We start from the raw sequence: 18,137 nt of genomic DNA, 5'->3' as shown, positions 1-18,137 counted from the left end.
AGACTACACTATGCAAAAAATTTGAAAGTTGTTTATTTCAGCAATTTTACAGGTTGATGAAACCCATTGTCATTAGCAACACTGAATTATTTTGCTGTAACAATAAAATCAAATAATACACTAAAATAATAAAATGTGCAATTCTCTAGTCATTTATTAGTCTGCACATAATGTAGAGTTCCTTGTCTGGCGACCTGTGACCTCCCTGGGGATGGGGGGGTAGCCATGCTCTAAAGTTGGACTTTAGCAGCTTTCTGGCAAAGCCAAGACACAGTTGAGTGTGTCTCTCTGATAGAGTGCACAATCAGAGTGCAGAGAGCCTCTAGATACCCTGAATACTTCTAGCCAACAATTATTTTACAAGCCCGTTTATGTGGGCTTTCCAGCCTTTTTGCCTGGTCTGTAGTCAGGGAACTGTGCCAGAAGGGGGCTGCATATTCCAGCACCGGGTGCATGTAGCCTGTGTAGATGGAAACAAGTTCTGAGTCTCGCACACCAAAGCTTCCTGTTGGCTGAGGTCAACATGTGGTGCACCTGGCTGTCCCTTTCGTAAATTTCTCTGGATGGTGACCCCCAGGACTTTAACTGTGTCACAGACTTCCAGGATGTTCTGGTCAATGGAGAGACTCGGCAGGGCGGGTGGATGGTTCATGTGGGTGACATGTAAAGCCTCGCATTTCTTTGGGATAGAGCATCCATGTCTGGGCCAGAGTTATCTCATCCACATAATTCCAGTGGTCTGTTCTGTCCTGGAGAGGGCACTGTTAACCCATTGATACCTGATGGTTTGTGTGTGTATCCCTTTAAGACCTTGAACGGCGTCACGCAGTTCGCCATCTTAAAGGGATACACACACAAATGAGGGATATACATGCAAATGCTGCATCAGGTATCAATGGGTTAATAAAACAGACGACAAGTGCAATACTGTAAGTACAAATAACAAGTCAAAATTATATCTGTACATTAAAAAAAAGGGTATCTGCACAATGAAATGCCTGGCTAAGCCACAGTCAGGGAAGCCCGATCAAAAAATACCATCAAGACACATTAGACACACAACGGAATAAGTCGGGCAACTCGGCAAGTTTAGGAGCTCCTGTATCTCACCCCACTGCGATGCTTTCATAGTCTAGTCACATTACTTGATATCGATGTATATCGATAATTGCGCTGTTCAGTTTCATGTCTAGATATCGATATTCGATAATTGTACAGCCCTTTATCTGGCTCTATTTAAAAGTTTCACTGAAATCGGAATAAAATAATTTTTAAATCTGTTTAGCCTGCAGCGTGGGAATCTGAACCTCATTACTGGCCCAAGTATGGTGCCTTGTGACACTCCACACATGGGATATTCCCAATCAGAAAGATGTCCCTGGTACCACACTTTCTGATCGCACTGCAGATCCATGGGATTAAACCCAATCTCACTCCCAGATCAAGGAGGCACTGCACTGCCATCATGTGGTCTACAGCATCATAGAGCCCGGAACATCACCGGCCTTGTATGCAGAGTCCATCAGACTGACTAGATAGTGTGTTGTTGAACAATTATGTCAGCTACCAAACTGCATGGGATCATAAACTTGGCTTAAAGTCGAGCTGAACCCAAAAATGACTTTTCTTTTCTTTTCTTTTTGTTCAAATACCTGGGTATTCATTCAGTGCACCTAATGTATGCCAAAAAAATTATTTAATTAATTTATTTCGTTTTTCACACTTTTTCACATCAAAAGTTCATTTTTCAAGATTTCATTAATAACAGTAATCTACAGTTTGCTGACGTCACCTAGTACTATCAAACTTCTACCCCATTTCAACCATAATCATATCACAACATGGCAGCTGTCAATCAAATCTTCATTTCAGGATAATTTTCTATTCCAAATGAAGGAGAAAATGACGCCTAGTGCCTGTCATCTGGCAGAGTTTCTAGCCCATAAACTAACTACTAACTTGGCCAATTGTATGTAACATGCAAAATAATTGCAAACGGTAATGTCTAAGAATGCAAAGAAACCTAACTGGCTCGTTAAAACTCGCATTCCAGGAATATTGTTACCACAATAGCTTTAATGGTGCATGCAAGTAGCCTGACTCCACCAGACGGGGGCGGCATTGTTCCACAAATTCACAATCCACCTCAGTCTGGCCCTGGCCTCAGAGATGCATTCAAACCGGCCGCCACACAGGCGCACCAATCAGCGTGAGCTAGGGGCGGGCTTTAGGCGAGACCGGGTGTGACGCCACCGAGAGGCGCCTCTGCGTTTGTAGTTCTTTCACTATTCAACATGGCGGCGGCTACCGAGGCTAGCTCCAGTGTGCTAGTCAAACATTCTATTCAAAACAATAAGCTAACATAAACGTTAAACACTTGATCTTACAGTGAGTACGAAACCGTAACTGTATTGCTGTAATGTTATCAACTATGAACGTTAGTAAACAAGACATTGTTGTAGAATTTGGGGAGATCGCTAGGCTGGGATAACTTATTAGCTGTAAGGCTGTAATGGCTAACGGCTAGCCATTCACGCAAGTCACACAAACACAAAGCCCTTCTCACTCTCACCACAGCCCAGTAAACATGCAATCTGTTAAACCATCATTTTTGTTCCAAATCGAAATAAATCATAACGTTAATCAAAATGCCACTGAATTATTAGCTAATCAACACAGAACTGCAAAGATCAGTGTGATGTATTGTCCCTTTACTGCTAGCTGAAGTGTATTCTGCTATGATTGGAATGTTGGCTGCTGTTTAATAAACCACGTTAACTCACGTTGGTGTCCGAGTGACATATTATGTTATACAGGCGAGATTAAAGATCTCAGGATACAATACAACAATCAGTTTATCTGATATTTTCCCCCGCTTGCATAAATTATACTGTGAAGTGTGAATATAGCTCTAGCATATAGTAGTCCTATATGTCTGATATTTTGGAGCTGTTATTCGAGAAATTGGTTTATCGATAGAACATACCGGTAGTTTAAGATTTTGCACTTGTACTTTAGATAGGGGGTAAACAAACGTCATGGGAGCCAATACTAGGAATACGGTATATCAACAAGGAACCATTCTTAAAGTTAGAGATTATATCCAAATACATGCTGCATGGTGTAACCAGGGTGTTTTTCCTCTTCTCTGTTGACGTCCTCTGGGCTCCAGGCAGCTCCCTTTCGCAGATTCATCTGACAACATCTTTATGCATTTACATCGTCTTATCATTTGACCCAATCGTGCCTCAAGACCAGCAGATTATGTAACAACAACACCACACACGGCCGTCATTTCTCCGTTTAGTTTATTATTACAAAAGTAAGCAAATAACATTCTCCAGTCATGCGTAAATATCTACCATTCCACTGACACATATGCTAAAATTCACCAGTTAAATAGTAGCGTTAAATCATTATATTGTATCAAAGCATTTGGTTGTTGCCATGATCATAAAGGCTAGAGAGCGTTGCGTCTCCATGACGTTAGCCGTCCAGGGTGCGTGCCACTCGGTGTCATATCGTGTCATCAGTTCCCTGAAGAAACGAACAACGATATGTGTTATGAATGAATCGCTGTTAACGTTAACATTAATCATCAGACGTAGCACCCCAACCTCCAAATGTTGCTATCGTTAGCGTAACATCAGTTAATCCAATCAGTTACATTTAACGTGCAAAATGGCCTACCTGCACTTCATCCTCAGTCAGACATCTGCAGTAATTCTTCTTTCTTTTGGCAAATTGAATAGTCAATGGTTGCACCCAATATTCACCTTACAAAAACAGCAAAAAATCTGCGACCTCCATGCTAACTATTAGCAATTGTAGTCCTAGCTGATCAGGCGCTGCTACGTCATGAAGGGAAGTCGATCTGATTGGTTGGCGCTGGCAAGCCCAGACGGTGACAGACAGACGGTCCATCCAATCACCTGCCTAGTAGCTTGAAAAAAGTGACCGCCCTCTTCAGCAATGTAGCTTGGCCGAATCCAGATGGATGTTGTTTGTGAAACAGATATTTGAAGCAAACTCATCGATCTGGCAGCGTCAGGTTAGCATGCAAGAGCCTGTCTTGAGTTTTTCTTTGGAGAATAAACAGAGCAGGACTGACGCGTGATCATGATCTATTCTTGCCAGCATCATCAGGTCCATCTCAGGAGCTTTTGCGTATATCCAAAAACCTGTCCAAGTCTTTCATATTAAAAGTAGGCTAGGTTAGGCCAGAGTCATATAAGAGTTGTGTCATCTACATTCACTCCAATTAATTTTTTTTTTTTTTTTTTACCTCACAAGCATTTTGAACTCACGTTGGCACCACTCTCTCTTTAAATTACAAATATGAAATTTTGAAAATACCGAGCAGGGTTCTCTTCAAGAACCCAAACCATCAGAAATGTATGTTATATTTCATAATAGGGAAAAGAACAAGAAAAAAAGTTATATCAAGGATTTACAATGCTCTGGAAGTTTGATGGTAAATACAGTAAGACAGAAGTGGGAACAAGATCTCCATATTGAAATACAGCAAGAGGATTGGTCGTATATTTGTACGAAAGTTCATAAATGTTCCTACAACCTAAGACATAAATTAGCTTTATTTAAGATGGTACATAGGGTTTACTATTACTCCAGATAAACTTAATAAAATGAACGAGATGTCATTTATCTGCTGGCGTTGTAAAAAACAAAAAGACACATTTTTTCATATGTTTTGGTCATGTGATTCACTTTGTTTAATTTGTAACTCTGTAATCAAGATAATAGCACATTGTTTACATGTATCTATTCCCCTTTCACCTCGCCTATGTCTTTTGGGAACTTGTAGGTCAGATAGGTGGGATACATACAGTATGAAAGCAAATACATACAGTAGATTTTGTCCTGTTGGCTGCTAGGAAATGCATAGCTTTAAATTGCAAAGCATCCAACCCTCCAGCTGTAGTTCACTGGTGGAATTAACTCTCAAGTTACCATACGTTGACAACATTTATTATAAGAGTAAAGGTAGATGCGCAGACTTCTCCAAAATATGGCAATCACAGGCAGAGTGTGCCTTTAAGAACGTTATAACCCAGTGTCAGTAGGCTAATCATGGTAGGAGCTGAGGGCATTGTTTTTGTTTTGTTTGTTTGTCTAAAGGCCCAATTATACTCTACATTAAAGACGGAGACTGACAGAGCCTTCTGTCCGTACTCTGTGTTCATTTCCTGCGTTTTCTGTCCGTCATCTGAAAGCTTACGGATACGCATGAAACGGAGCAAAACCACACATACACTCATACATTTGACTCTCTACTGCCCCCTCTCTCTCTACTGGTGGATGTATTGCTTAACATGATACCAACGTGAAAGACGCATGAAAGTATGTGGGCAGTGATGATTACACCGTTTGAAACGGACACATTTATTTTCGTATGAAAATAGAGTATAAATGAGCCTCAATAGTCTTGTTTGTTCTTGGATTATCTTATGTAGTTTTCTTCGCTTTGTTTTGTTTTTTTGTTTTGTTCTTTGTGGGGAGTATGGGATATGGGGTATGAGAGTCATGTATGTCTTGTAAATACCTCATGTTCTCTTTTAAAGATAATAAATAAATAAAAATGTGGGCTTTTGCATGCCAGAGACGATGGTTTATATGAAGTTATAGTGTCTCTGCTAGCACACATCAGCTGACCGCAAACAGGCAAGATGCGTTGCAAACTATGCTAAAACCCCTGATTGAGACGCATATTCCGAATGTGCTGTATACATGTCCAAATAATGCTCCTAAAACCAGAATAATATCGGCATAACCACGTCTTAATCAGAAAATGCTGAATTAGGAAAACGGCCAAATTAGGAAAATCCAACCAAAATATGCTGTTGCATGACACTTATCAAATTCAGAATATTGTGTGCATGTTAATGTACGGTAGTCAATGTCAGGTCCTTCAGTTAAAAAAGCTTGGGCATACTGAGTGACAAGCAAATTAAAAAATAACACTTCATATCAAAAAGATTGCAGACCCCTTCACTAAACTGTCACAAGAGAAAATTATGCTGCTGATTACACAGGCATTATACATAGTAAAATAAATCATACAACTATTGGATGCCATACTGTATCAGTGTATGAACTATGTAGCTACGCTAATCTCAACATTAGTTTCACTTAAAATTAGATGTACAAACATTGTTTTCTATACCGGCCCCCTAATCTTCCTATGATCTATCTTAAAATGTGTGCAATCACACTTTATGACATATTTGGTCCTTGAGTCATTTCTAAAGGTAATGTCATCATCAGTGAATGAGTTGGTCAAGCTCGTAACACATTTGCCCAGTCAAGTCTTCAGGGGCATTTCTCTCAACGGAGTCACCAAAATAAACGTTGTCTTCAGTGCTGAAAACGTTTCTGTAGTCATTGTTGCATCTCATGTTGTAGTCCCTGAGGAGGATAAGAACAAAATGAACAATACTCTACTCTCTTAGTGATAGGCTAAATGTCGCTCTCAGGTCTTTCAGGTAATTCTCAAATAAAATGTAAATATCTTGGCAAATATCATCAGCTGCTTTTTCATTTTTTTCCTACCTTCCGTCAACTGCTCCATCTCCTTTGTCTTCTGTTTCTGGTTTCATTACCACTCCAACTCTTTGATTAAACCAAACGATGGCACCTGCAAAGTGGACATAATATTACTATAATGACAAAAGCAGTCATTCAGCTCTTTAAGCTAAAACCAAGTAAAGGTAAAATCATTATGTGACATTGAATGAAGAGGTAATGTTAAAGAGGACAGTGCAGCAGTTTTCTGATCTGTAAAGAGTAGTACATGTGTCACTCACGCGCACTCTGTCCTCTTCTTTTCCACACCAGGTAAGAGATGAGCAGCAGGAGCAGCAGCAGCAGTATCCCACACAGAGCTCCCGAGATGAATGACAGGTGTGAGGCTGTTGAGATGGTCAGATCATGCAGGAGTAAGGAACATTCAGAGAAAATAGCTAGTCACAGAATATTTACTTTAAAATATAATTAAATCTCCTGGACATTGGTGAGTACTGGATCTTACCTAATACTGTGACTTGGAGCGACTTGGAGGGAGCAGAACAGAAGGACGATGTACAGAAGTTGAGACCATAGACGCAGCTGTACTCTCCCTGGTGTTTATAATCCATTGCGGGGAATTCAAAGGAAGCCAAGTAGAAGACAGAGGAGTTGTCAAATGCCTGCTTGGGTTCAGTAATGCTCAAGTTAGACATGGTCAGATAGAAGAAACCCCCAGGATATCTGGAATGAATGGAGCACTTAATGGAGAAACTGCTGCCCTTGGTGACCTCCACTTTGTCAGGGCTGAAGACCACCACTTGTGGAGATGTCAGAGAGATGCTGGGCTGCTTCAAAGCCACTGAGGAACACAGACACAGACGTACGTGAGTAAATAGTAGACATAATGGAACTCTACTGTGTGTTAGAATAAAAGTGTTTTGAAATCCAAAAAGTGGGGAAAACCCCTGTTAACACCTGCGTTTCAAGACTCACATTGATTTGGTAGGCGAGAGCATGTTTTGAATTGCCTTTGCTGTATTTTATATCTATAATAGTGTTGTTGACATTAGTAATATTTGAAAACAATACAGTAAAACAGGCCCATGTGATACAATGGGTTAGTAGGGCGTTCCCTACAAATGTACAAATTAAACTCTTCAAGAGTGTAAGTGAAAATGTCCCAAATATATACTGTATGGCCAAAATAATTACAGATTGGAAATTTATTTGGTAATTGAAACTGAAATATTTAATTACAGATTGGAAATGTATTTGGTAATTGAAACTGAAATATTTAGATCTGTGTTTTGGATCTCATGTAAAAATTGAGGGCACTCTATAGAGTGCATACTTCCGACAAAGCTTTGCGGTGTTACAATATCTGTTATATCTGTTATAATATATAATAATATATAAATAGAATAGAATAATTAGGTGCCTTTTTGGAGTTGGCCACGCCCACTTCCACACACCCTTTTTGCAAGTGGGCATTGAAAGTTAATCAGTTGGCCCATGACCTACTTTTCTAAGTCTTGTGCACATCCATTCATGACTTTTTGAGATATCCTGCCGACAAACAGAAAAAAAACAGGTGCAAAAACATGCCCATAATAAAACTTATATTATTATTATATTATTATATTGTTATTTGAAGGTCTTGTATACACTAACTTTCAAAATTTCGAAACACTCTGTGTGTCTGCAGGCACAGACATGTGTACAGAAAGACTTAAAACTGGGTATAGCTCTGAAACCCTCACTTATTCACCATCGTTTCAAATCCAAAATATTGTGTTTAAAATGTTTCCCATACACTGAGCACCCCCCTAACCCCACTTTCAGTGTTTCATCGGCTACATGAGCTTATGGCGTTTCAGAAGCTGATAACTGCTGTCTCTTCTAACAGCGTATCTGCCATCATGTGCAACCACATTTTCAACTTTAAAAAAAAAGATGCTGACCTGTGACAGAGAGCTCAGCCAAATCCCCTCGTGGAAAGCTGATGTCTTGATTGTCTATTGTCTCCTCATATTGGCAGTAGTATGACCCGTTATGGCTGAAGTCCACTTTAGAGATGGTGAAGGTTGCAGATCCCTTATTTCCCCAGTATTTTGCCATTCGGAATGTGCCTGCCTTGTTTTGCAAGACGAACGTCCCACCCACGTGTCCCTTTACCACCGTACAGTTGATTTCAACCCTGTCACCCCACTTTACCTCTGGACCAGGACTCAGGGTGATTTGGGGCTTCGATGGAGTACCTGAGACAGATAATTGGTTGTAAATGTGTTGTTTTCATTATGGCCAACTCAGTTTCATCCAACAACAATTTAGCGATGAATAAAAATGCAGTGAGGGATTTGACATAAGTCACGCCTCTTACCTAAACAGGTGACACTAGCATCTTCATCATGGCCACAGTTCTCATGTCCAAACCTGGGATGTCTACATTGTGTGAGAGTGTTCTCTTGACCATTACACATTACATCATCCAGCCATACTTGACCAGTGCCTCTCCCGAAGTGGGCATTCTTATGAGCGGCGACAGCACGACCACAGCCAAGCTGTCTGCACACCACATGAGCATTATTCATCCCCCACTCATCATCACACACTGTTCCCCAACGGTCGTCATGGAAGATCTCCACTCTACCAGAGCATTCCCCTCTTCCATCAACCAGTCTAAGCGGATCTGGAAATGACAAAAAAAAAATCCAAGGATTATTCGTGTAAAGGACAGTCTGTGGGCTTTTTCCCCACTAAACATCCATGACTGACTGACTGACTGAGTGACTGACTGACTGAGTGACTGTCCTGACATTTCCATCTCATGACCCCGGCAGGTCCAGCGCTGCAGTAAAAATAAAGGTGTTCAATGCTGTGGCCCCCTTTAGCAGCAACTTACATGTACTCTCTGTCCATCCTTCGTGCACTCCGTTAGCTCCAGGGGAAAGGTGACTATGATCCCTAACCTGGCCTTTGTGCCTATACGGTTATGGGCTCTTGTTCTGCCATTATTCTGGTGGCCTTCACTGCTCCTCCTGAGGAGCAACAGTGGTTCTCAAATGGGGGTTCGGGGACCCCCAGGGGTCCGTGGCACTTTGCAAGGGGGTCCGCAAAAAGTTTTCAGGAAAATAGAAAGCTCAACCCAAAATCACAAATCAGAATGAGGGGTCCCCCGGCATATTTTCTTTCTTGTAAGGGGTCCTTGGCTGAAAAACATTTGAGAACCTCTGTTCTAAGTAGACCGCATGGCATGCAGCAGATGATAGAAGGCTCATCCATAATAGAACTGAGACTTGACTTGGACTCTAGCTCAAAGACTTGAGACTTGATTTGGACTTGCAAAAAATGACGTGAGCAAAGCATGTCTGCCCCATGCTTGGCACGAGCGGTTTTGGGGCACAGTTGAGGAGCAAGTAGCAACTCTCCTTTGGGTTGAGCGAGAAGCTTGTCTGTCATACGGGAGCTTCTATATCCCATTAGCGAGTATATTCATAACCCCTCCAGTGTATTCTGTCATTTTTAAGATAGTTCATGTGTTGCTGAATCCTGCCCTTGTCTGTTGATTAGCCACACTGTTTGCCACTGTATTTGTTGACAAATAACCCTATTTTGTGCTCAAAGTCCAAAAAATATACTGTTGGTAAAAACAGCTGATGACGTCAGACATTATAATGGTCTGATGACTGACGTATGATAGACAGATAATACAGTATGTAGGCTACAGTAAATAGCTAGCGTTAGCCTCTGGCGTTTGCTAGCTGTTAGCTTGTGCATATTAATTAAGTGCCGCTATTATTGTTCGTGCATAAGGAAGGCCACATCACCAAACATGGGAATACTAGTATAGGATATTACACAAGATAAACAAGATAATGTTAAGGTAAAATGGCTGTAGCCTACACTATGAGTCCCTATGAGATACAGTTATTAGCCTTAGCCATAACATAGCCTCTGTGGGAATACTATAGGATACACTGCACTCTGACAAGATTGGGCAGCTCAATGGTGCAGCCTCAGAATCCAAGTAAGTCTCGACTGATACATACATAATGACACAGACTAAGGGCCCTATCGTCGTTTGCGCTGCCGTTTGCGCGCCTCTTATTGCTATCTTCCCAGCGTCTTAAGTTATCGTCTGCCTCCACCGTCCAGTTTTGCGCTGGGGTCTAAGCGCAGACACAGGTGTAGGCATGGCCCAGGCGTGTCAGTGGCCCTCTAGTCTATCATCCGTCTCGCCCAAGTGTCATTTAGCGCTCTGGGGAAGATACCGTCGGTATGTTCCGAGCGCAAAGAGAGGTTTGGGCGTGGCCCGTTCCAAAATAGGCGTTCCAGCTCAATGTGTTTGAAAAAGGGGCCTTGTGTGCTCTCAATTTTAACGCCACCAAATAGCTGGTCTTAGCGCAAAAAAAAACTCTACGCCAGGCGTATGCCTGAGCGCAGACAGTATTCTCTGGCGCAGTGCAGGAAATCTAATATAGGGTAATAGGATAAAATAGGCCCATTACGCACAGGCTCGTGCGCGGACACACTTCCCTCCTCAGAATGCCATGTTGATTTTCAACTAACCTACACTGCAGAAAAAAACACACCTTGATTGGATTACCAGGGGAATGAGGGTCTGGCGGGGCGGGAGTCTGTGTGTAACGCGGGGAGGGGTGCTTTTAAGTGTTCGGCTAGTGTGCCGTGTCCTGGAGGGGGGTCTCCCCGGAGAAGGTGTGAGCTGGGCCGGGTAGGCAGGCCGGGTGGGTCGGTCGTCGGTGCACAGGGTGGGTAGAGGCACTGAGGCAGTGTTGTAGCCTACAGTGTGCGGTCCCGCGGATCAAAATCAGTTTCTGGCAGCAAATCACTTTTTGACACAACACCGGCCAGTAGGCTATACAGTACCCTCTCTCCCTGCAATTGCACCATGCAACAATAGCTTAACCCGAGTGGACAATTCTGGTATAGGCTATTGAAATAGGCTAGAATTTAAATCTCACACATCCCTACCCTATTAAAGAAACAAATATTTTTAAATGTGTATGTTATAGCCTATATGAGCGAACCGACTAATTAATAGGCTACTAATTACAAAAGCATCAATTTTCGTTACGAATCCGAACTGGTTCATCCTCCAATTCTCTCTTCCCTCTCTCGTTCTCTCCCCCATCTCTCTCTCTCTGACTCTCTCTCCTCTCTCTTTTCTCTCTCTCTCTTACTCTGTCACTCTGCTTGCACTAAGCAAGAAAGAAGCTGCTGCCTGTCACATACGTGATGGCGGTGACGCTGTGGCTTTTAAGGGGAGTGATCTCACCTTGTGAATCCTGTTATGGGCATAAACACGCCCATGGAGGTTTGCGCCGAGATTACGTGAAGCGCAGCGGCCTAACACGCCCACAATTAGGGCTTTGCGCGGCGCTATTCCAGCGCAAAGCGGGCGCTAACGCCAAATTACCGCCGTTGTGACGATAGGGCCCTAAGACTGAGAAATTCACTATGGAGTTGGCTTGAACTGTATTCAACTGCTGTTGCTTTGCACTCACTATCTGCATAGGCTAATACACTGTGAGAAACATTGGATTTTACTGTGGTGTGTTTATTGCTTGCTACTGTGTGTAGTCTACTGGTAGTTTAAGGGGTTGGTACCTGTATCAGTTATTTTGGGTTTTGCTGGCTGTACACTAAAAATAGATTTTGACAGACTGAGACTGACTGAAACCCCAGCTTAACCACCAGTGACCGCCACATAAAGTGTTCATTAAAAAAAGCCTATATAAGCTGTTGTTTACAAAAGTTCATATAAGTAAACAATTTTACATTTTGCACTTTTTTCCCTTACTGTACCGAAAATGAACCGAACCATGACTTAAAAACCGAGGTACGCAGTGAAAAGGATATTAATGTGATGTGTGTAGTTCTTCTTATACTGTATCTACTAGCCTCTTCATTTTGCTGTCAGAGTGCACCAGATTAATGCATTTGACTTTAAAATGGAAACTCCCCAGTCGGGGTAAACTTTGGACTGTGATGGTTGGAAAGCCTAGAATCACCTATGTGCTTGTCAAATTGCATGTGTGAAGTATGAACATTGTGTACACGTCATTATAAGAGGCAACCAGCTTTACCTCCACAGACAACACCGGCGTCTTCTTCATGGCCACAACGTGTCCTGTTGAAACCTCTCACTGAGCATTGCTGGAGAGATGTCTCGTTTACAAAACAGGATTTGCTAGCCTCCCATACTGGCCCACTGCCTTGACCAAATTGGGCGTTACCAGGAGCACTTACAGCAGCACGTCCACAATCCAGCATCTTACACACCACCTCAGCATCAGCCATGGTCCAGTCTCTACCACACACTGTTCCCCACTCATCAGCATGTTTGGCCTCTACTCTACCAGAGCATTTATCACTGCCGTTGACCAACCGTATCGCCAAACCATCTGTCAGGGCAAGAAAGTTCAAATGAATAAATACATTTTTAATATTTATATGGTAGAATAAAAACCAGATCAAAAGGAAATACCAGGATTTATTTTTACCCTGCTTACTTCCATCATTATAAGTCTATCTTAAATCATCCTTATGTTCCCTCATGCTATATCCCTCATGTTTCAGATTTAAATTGTTTTTCAAAGCACAGGATGACAAAACTGTGACTGCAAACATAGCTCAGTCAAAAGCCCTCTTGGTAGCTACAGTATTGCGTACCAATCAATCTGGGCACCATAATTCTATCAGTTTGAGGATTAATAATACTCTGGGACAGACAACTGATATTTCTGGGTTTCCGATGTAGAGTGGATGTCTGCGCCAAGACTTCATTCTTTACAGTCCAAGTGATGTGAGAATACAGTTGGAGCTGATCAAATGTGGGTGTTTTAGGTCCAGACGACATTTCGGCTAATAATAATAATAATAATAATAATAATAAATAGCTAAATATGAGACGTCATCGGACTGTAAACAATGACGGAAGGGGCGAGATGTCCGCTCTACAGCAGAAACCCCCAAATATTGGCCATGAAATAGTATGAAAATAAAGCTGAAAACCTGTGCTGAATAAACGTTAATATCTCAAACCCTATCACATCGCCTACATTTTGACTTAGTGAGTATGAGCAGAAGTAGCTCAAGGATCTGATGTATAACGGTTTAAAATGTGTGAATTTAGTAAAAAGTACAGCCTGCTAGAATGAGACAGACTCAAGTACCTTCCTCTTTTTAGAAAGAGAGGATATCACACCTAAATAAATCCAGGGCTGAAACTGGGTATAACGTAATAAAAAAACAAGAATGAACAAAAACTTTAAATCACGCTGGTATTTTCCTTTGTCATAATGTTTCAGTTACTGTTGTGTTTTCTGTTACCTGAACATAAAACACCAGCAACTGAGGTGATGTTGCATGTACTGTCTCGAAGTGATCTTTGTGCGCATTGGCTGAGTGAGGACTCATGTCCATTGCAATGTATCTCATCAATCCACATCTTTCCTGTGCCGGAGCCATAGAAGCCCCTCTGGCTGATCCTGTGAGCCTTCCCACAGTTCAGCTGTCTGCACACCACCATCGCGTCATCTAGATCCCAGGAATCACCACACACAGTCCCCCACTGGCCATCATGGTAGAACTCCACTCTTCCACTACAACGACTGGAACCATCGACCAATTTGAGATTACCTGGGAATTACAGTTGAGACATGACAGTAAATCCAGCCCCCAACATTCCCAAACCCCCTGCTCTGCTGTCCTGATCGTTGCTCCAATTTGATATGTGAAAATCTTCAGAGGGCCTCCAAATGCTTTAATCACAACTCTGATCAACGCAAGACTAAGATTATTTGCCTATATATTTTGCAGCCTGTTAAAACCATACTGATCACGTTAATTTACATTCCGTTTCATTCTGTGGATCAGCCCGCCCACATCGATCTCAGTGGGCGGGAGTACTTGCTTTGACATCCAACTCTTTCAGCCAATCGGTATCGCCAAATCCAATCCAAATCCACTCGGAAGAACAGCGAAAACCTAACTTCGCGTCACCAGGCTCAGGGGTTTCCATTATCCTTGAATTACACCTCTCGGCCTGTTTCCGCCCTAGAGCGGAAACAGGCACCGGAAACATGATAAAAAAAATCAACAACAAAACAAAAGATGGACGTACCAAACAAAGTTTTCAAAGAATTTCTTGTAGAAACTCTGCGGATTCACAGTATCACATATTTTAAGCCAATACAGAAGTTTTGCATCCGAAAATTAATCGAGGATTAGGATTTTTTTTGGCGCACATGTTTCCGGGAGACTGTTTCCGTGTCCTTGGTTTTCCGCTGAGAAACTCCGCTGGTGCGTACTATCTCTACTGCACTTTATGGCTCTGTTTACTCAACTAACATTAACGTTACAGCTCGTTGCTTCGGAACAATGCTGTTTTGCCAGCGGTGTCCCAGATTAGCCAGTTACATGGTCAAACGGTTATATGGTTAGCTACGAGGCAGGGCCTTCGTTGGCCCATGTACTTAATAATTTCTGGAAATGCTAGGGGCGGGCTGGAGGCCAGACTGATTGGCAGAACGAAATGTAATGTGACTTCACATGATCAGTATGGTTTACCAGGATATATATTTTGTATTTCTCAAACGGAAGATGTGAACGCGGGCATACAGAAACGCAGGGCAAATTAATATTCCCAATTGCCAACGCCAACATCTCCCCCTTACTCATCAGAGGGGTTTGCATGAGATTAGATATTTGTTGGGATGGGACAAACTATGATGAGCGAAAACATAAAAAAATCAATCCAGAAGCTATTAATGTTATTTAAATGTTTCCATGGACAGATATAGGATATCGGCAAATGCACCTGCACCACTTTATGCTCTCTTGTCAAAATTATCTTATCTGGAAAGGGGAGACTTGTGGGTACCCATAGAACCATTTTCATTCAGATATCTTGAGGTGAGAAGCTAGAAGCTAGACATGGTTAGTACCAATGGATGCCTCATGCCTTAGGCTTAGGTCATCTAGTTCCATATGATACCAGATCTCACTCAAGATAGACCAGTCACTCTGTCTTTATAAACCTGAGGCTGCTACATCCATTTGATTTGTAATATCACTATGAAATCGGGAAATTAACACGAGAAATTACCAATCAGGAGGAGCACAACGGGAGAAAGGGTTAAAAATAGGGAGACCCCCTCGAAAATCGGAAGTGTTGGTATGCCTCTAGCGGCCCACCTGCAGGGCCCACCAGGGGGCTGCAGCCCACATTTTGGGACGCACTACCTTAGATATTTCTAAAGTCTCACCTGAACATACAACAGTTGCATCTCCAACATGATTGGGGCTGGTCTTGACAAATTCTCTCAGCGAGCACTGTGTGAGAGAGCCCTCCTTACCACCGCAAGCGATGGTGTACCCTCTCAGCCCACTGCTCTGACCAAATGATCCTGAGGCCGTGACAGGATCTCCACAATTAGTCTCTCTACACACCACTTCAGCTTCATGTATGTCCCAGTTAACATCATATACTGGCAACCATTTGTCACCATGGAAGTATTCCACCCTGCCTGAGCAGTAGTCGGTCCCATTGATCATTCTGATCATATCTAGAAATCAAAGGAGAGCAGAGCAACATTTCAAAGTAACATAACTTAACACAGGAACTGCATGTTCAGATTTGTATATTTAGTGAGTTAATTCAAAGATGATATGAACAGCATCACAGCACATTACATAATAAAGGGGCTTACTTGAACACACCACACCAGCATCCTCACTATGGTCACATGGAGGAGTGCTTGCTACGATGTGTTGGCAGTGCACAAGGGAACTCTCAATACCCAAACACTCAACATTACTAAACCAGATTATTCCATGGCCTTGACCAAAGAAGGCTGAAGATTTGGCTTTCTGAACTGTTCCACAGTTCAATTCTCTGCACACCACCTGAGCATCTCTGATGTCCCACTGATCATCACACACTGTTCCCCACTCGCCATCTTGGATGATCTCCACTCTACCAGAGCATCTATGAGTGCCATTGAGCAGCCTTATCTTCGGATTGCCTGAGGAAAGGTTTTCTAGTTTTAAAAGACTGTAGAATCTAAAATCAGGCTATGATAATTATTGATCATATTTTCAATAGCTCTTTTCACGTTAGACATTACACGTAGCAGAAATAACCAAAGAGGTGACTAAAGACATCCAGAAAATTGTCATATTTCAATTCATCTTGATTTGTGAACAATAATGATTAATGCATTCTTGATGTACCAACAGATAAAAGTATTTATCAAAACAAATGTCTTGCCTGAACATGAAACAGCAGCATTTTCACATCTTCCTGGGTTGACCTGAAGTGAGCACTGTGTGATGGAGTTCTCATTGCTGGAGCATCTGCTAGTATACGCCTTTAGGGCATTGCTTTCACCAAAGTGGGGATTTACTGAGTTATTCTCAGGTTTTCCACAATCAACCTCTTTACACACCAACGCAGCCTCTTTTGTGCCCCAGCCATCTCCACACATTTTTACCCATTGGTCATCATGGTAGACTTCCACTCTACCAGAGCAACGGTCAGTCCCATTGACCAGCCTGACTTTATCTGGAAACCAAGGAACAGGGAAATTAAAGGCATCTGCAATAACCATGTTGAAGGAAAAGCAAATTGATGTTGGGTGTGTGCGTGTGTGCATTGACATATTCTCTTGTGCATCAGGACAGTATATGGTAGGTGTAGAAAATGCTCCATAATGGCCCACCATCAGGCCTGTTCTTGGGGCAATTGACGCCCACGAACCAAGGCGCCAACGACGCAATGATGATGTCACCGCCGTGACATCATCGAGGATGATGTCAGAGTTCACCTCGTGAGGTCATCGGTGATGTCAGAGTTTCCCCTGTGAGGTCATCAGCGATGTCAGACGGTCTAGGCTGACTGTGATGGCAGACGTGACTTTATGAGGTCACCGATGATGTCATACCTCCCCGGACGTTGTGACATCACCAACGGTGTCATACCTCGAATGTGGGGGGGTATAAAAGGTGTTGTTCTGTTATGTATGGTACTGTTCCCTTTCTGCAACCTGTATGCCACTCTGTATACTGCTCCTGCCTGATATTCCCAATAAATTAGCCTGAAAGACATCTATGTGGTTCTAATCGATCACTGCCTGTGAGCCCTTACCTAAGATCCAGCAACTTCACACTTCACACAAGGCAAGCACACAAACTTCCTTACAAACTGGTCCTTCGAGCCGGATCCGAGGACTTACGAAGCTCCGAGATGTCACGGGAGTCAGGTGAGCTCGCTCTGGATCCGGCACCCCACCAACCAGAGGAGCAATTCCTTCCCCAGCGGTCCGAAACATCTGGATACACCACGAGTAGTCAGGGGCCGGTCCCCCTACACTCCCAGACGTTCCGACCGGGGGAGGAGCTCACCCGCAGCCACCAGGAAAACCGACTCCCTGCTCAGATAGCCCAGGCAAGGGCCGATTTAGCCCAGACAAGGGCTGAGTTCGACCATAAGATCGCGTGCCAAAGGGACACCAACCAGGACATCATTGAATACTGCGAGGAATTCCAACGCACTGGTAGGTCCCATCAAGCTTGCCACCAGACAGCGA

General features: G+C 42.7%; 1 protein-coding gene across 1 annotated transcript in view; it reads right to left on the bottom strand.

Annotated features, from left to right (window-relative positions):
- Window positions 1-18,137, bottom strand: part of LOC310782391 (uncharacterized protein) — a 61,204-nt gene that overhangs the window by 24,964 nt on the left and 18,103 nt on the right. Inside the window, exons 12-22 of the mRNA XM_083643055.1 lie at window positions 16,820-17,113; window positions 16,260-16,574; window positions 15,816-16,115; window positions 13,879-14,187; window positions 12,633-12,950; window positions 8,906-9,214; window positions 8,487-8,783; window positions 7,049-7,384; window positions 6,825-6,929; window positions 6,571-6,655; window positions 6,284-6,426 (exon numbers count right to left, since the gene is read on the bottom strand). Of these exons, the coding sequence (XP_083499181.1) occupies window positions 6,284-6,426; window positions 6,571-6,655; window positions 6,825-6,929; window positions 7,049-7,384; window positions 8,487-8,783; window positions 8,906-9,214; window positions 12,633-12,950; window positions 13,879-14,187; window positions 15,816-16,115; window positions 16,260-16,574; window positions 16,820-17,113 (2,811 nt within the window). The remainder of the gene's footprint in view (window positions 1-6,283; window positions 6,427-6,570; window positions 6,656-6,824; window positions 6,930-7,048; window positions 7,385-8,486; window positions 8,784-8,905; window positions 9,215-12,632; window positions 12,951-13,878; window positions 14,188-15,815; window positions 16,116-16,259; window positions 16,575-16,819; window positions 17,114-18,137) is intronic.

The sequence above is a fragment of the Poromitra crassiceps genome (genome assembly GCF_964638095.1).
Source record: "Poromitra crassiceps genome assembly, chromosome: 9".
In the NCBI taxonomy this organism is placed as follows: Eukaryota; Metazoa; Chordata; class Actinopteri; order Beryciformes; family Melamphaidae; genus Poromitra; species Poromitra crassiceps.
This window is presented reverse-complemented; position numbering and strand designations above follow the sequence as displayed.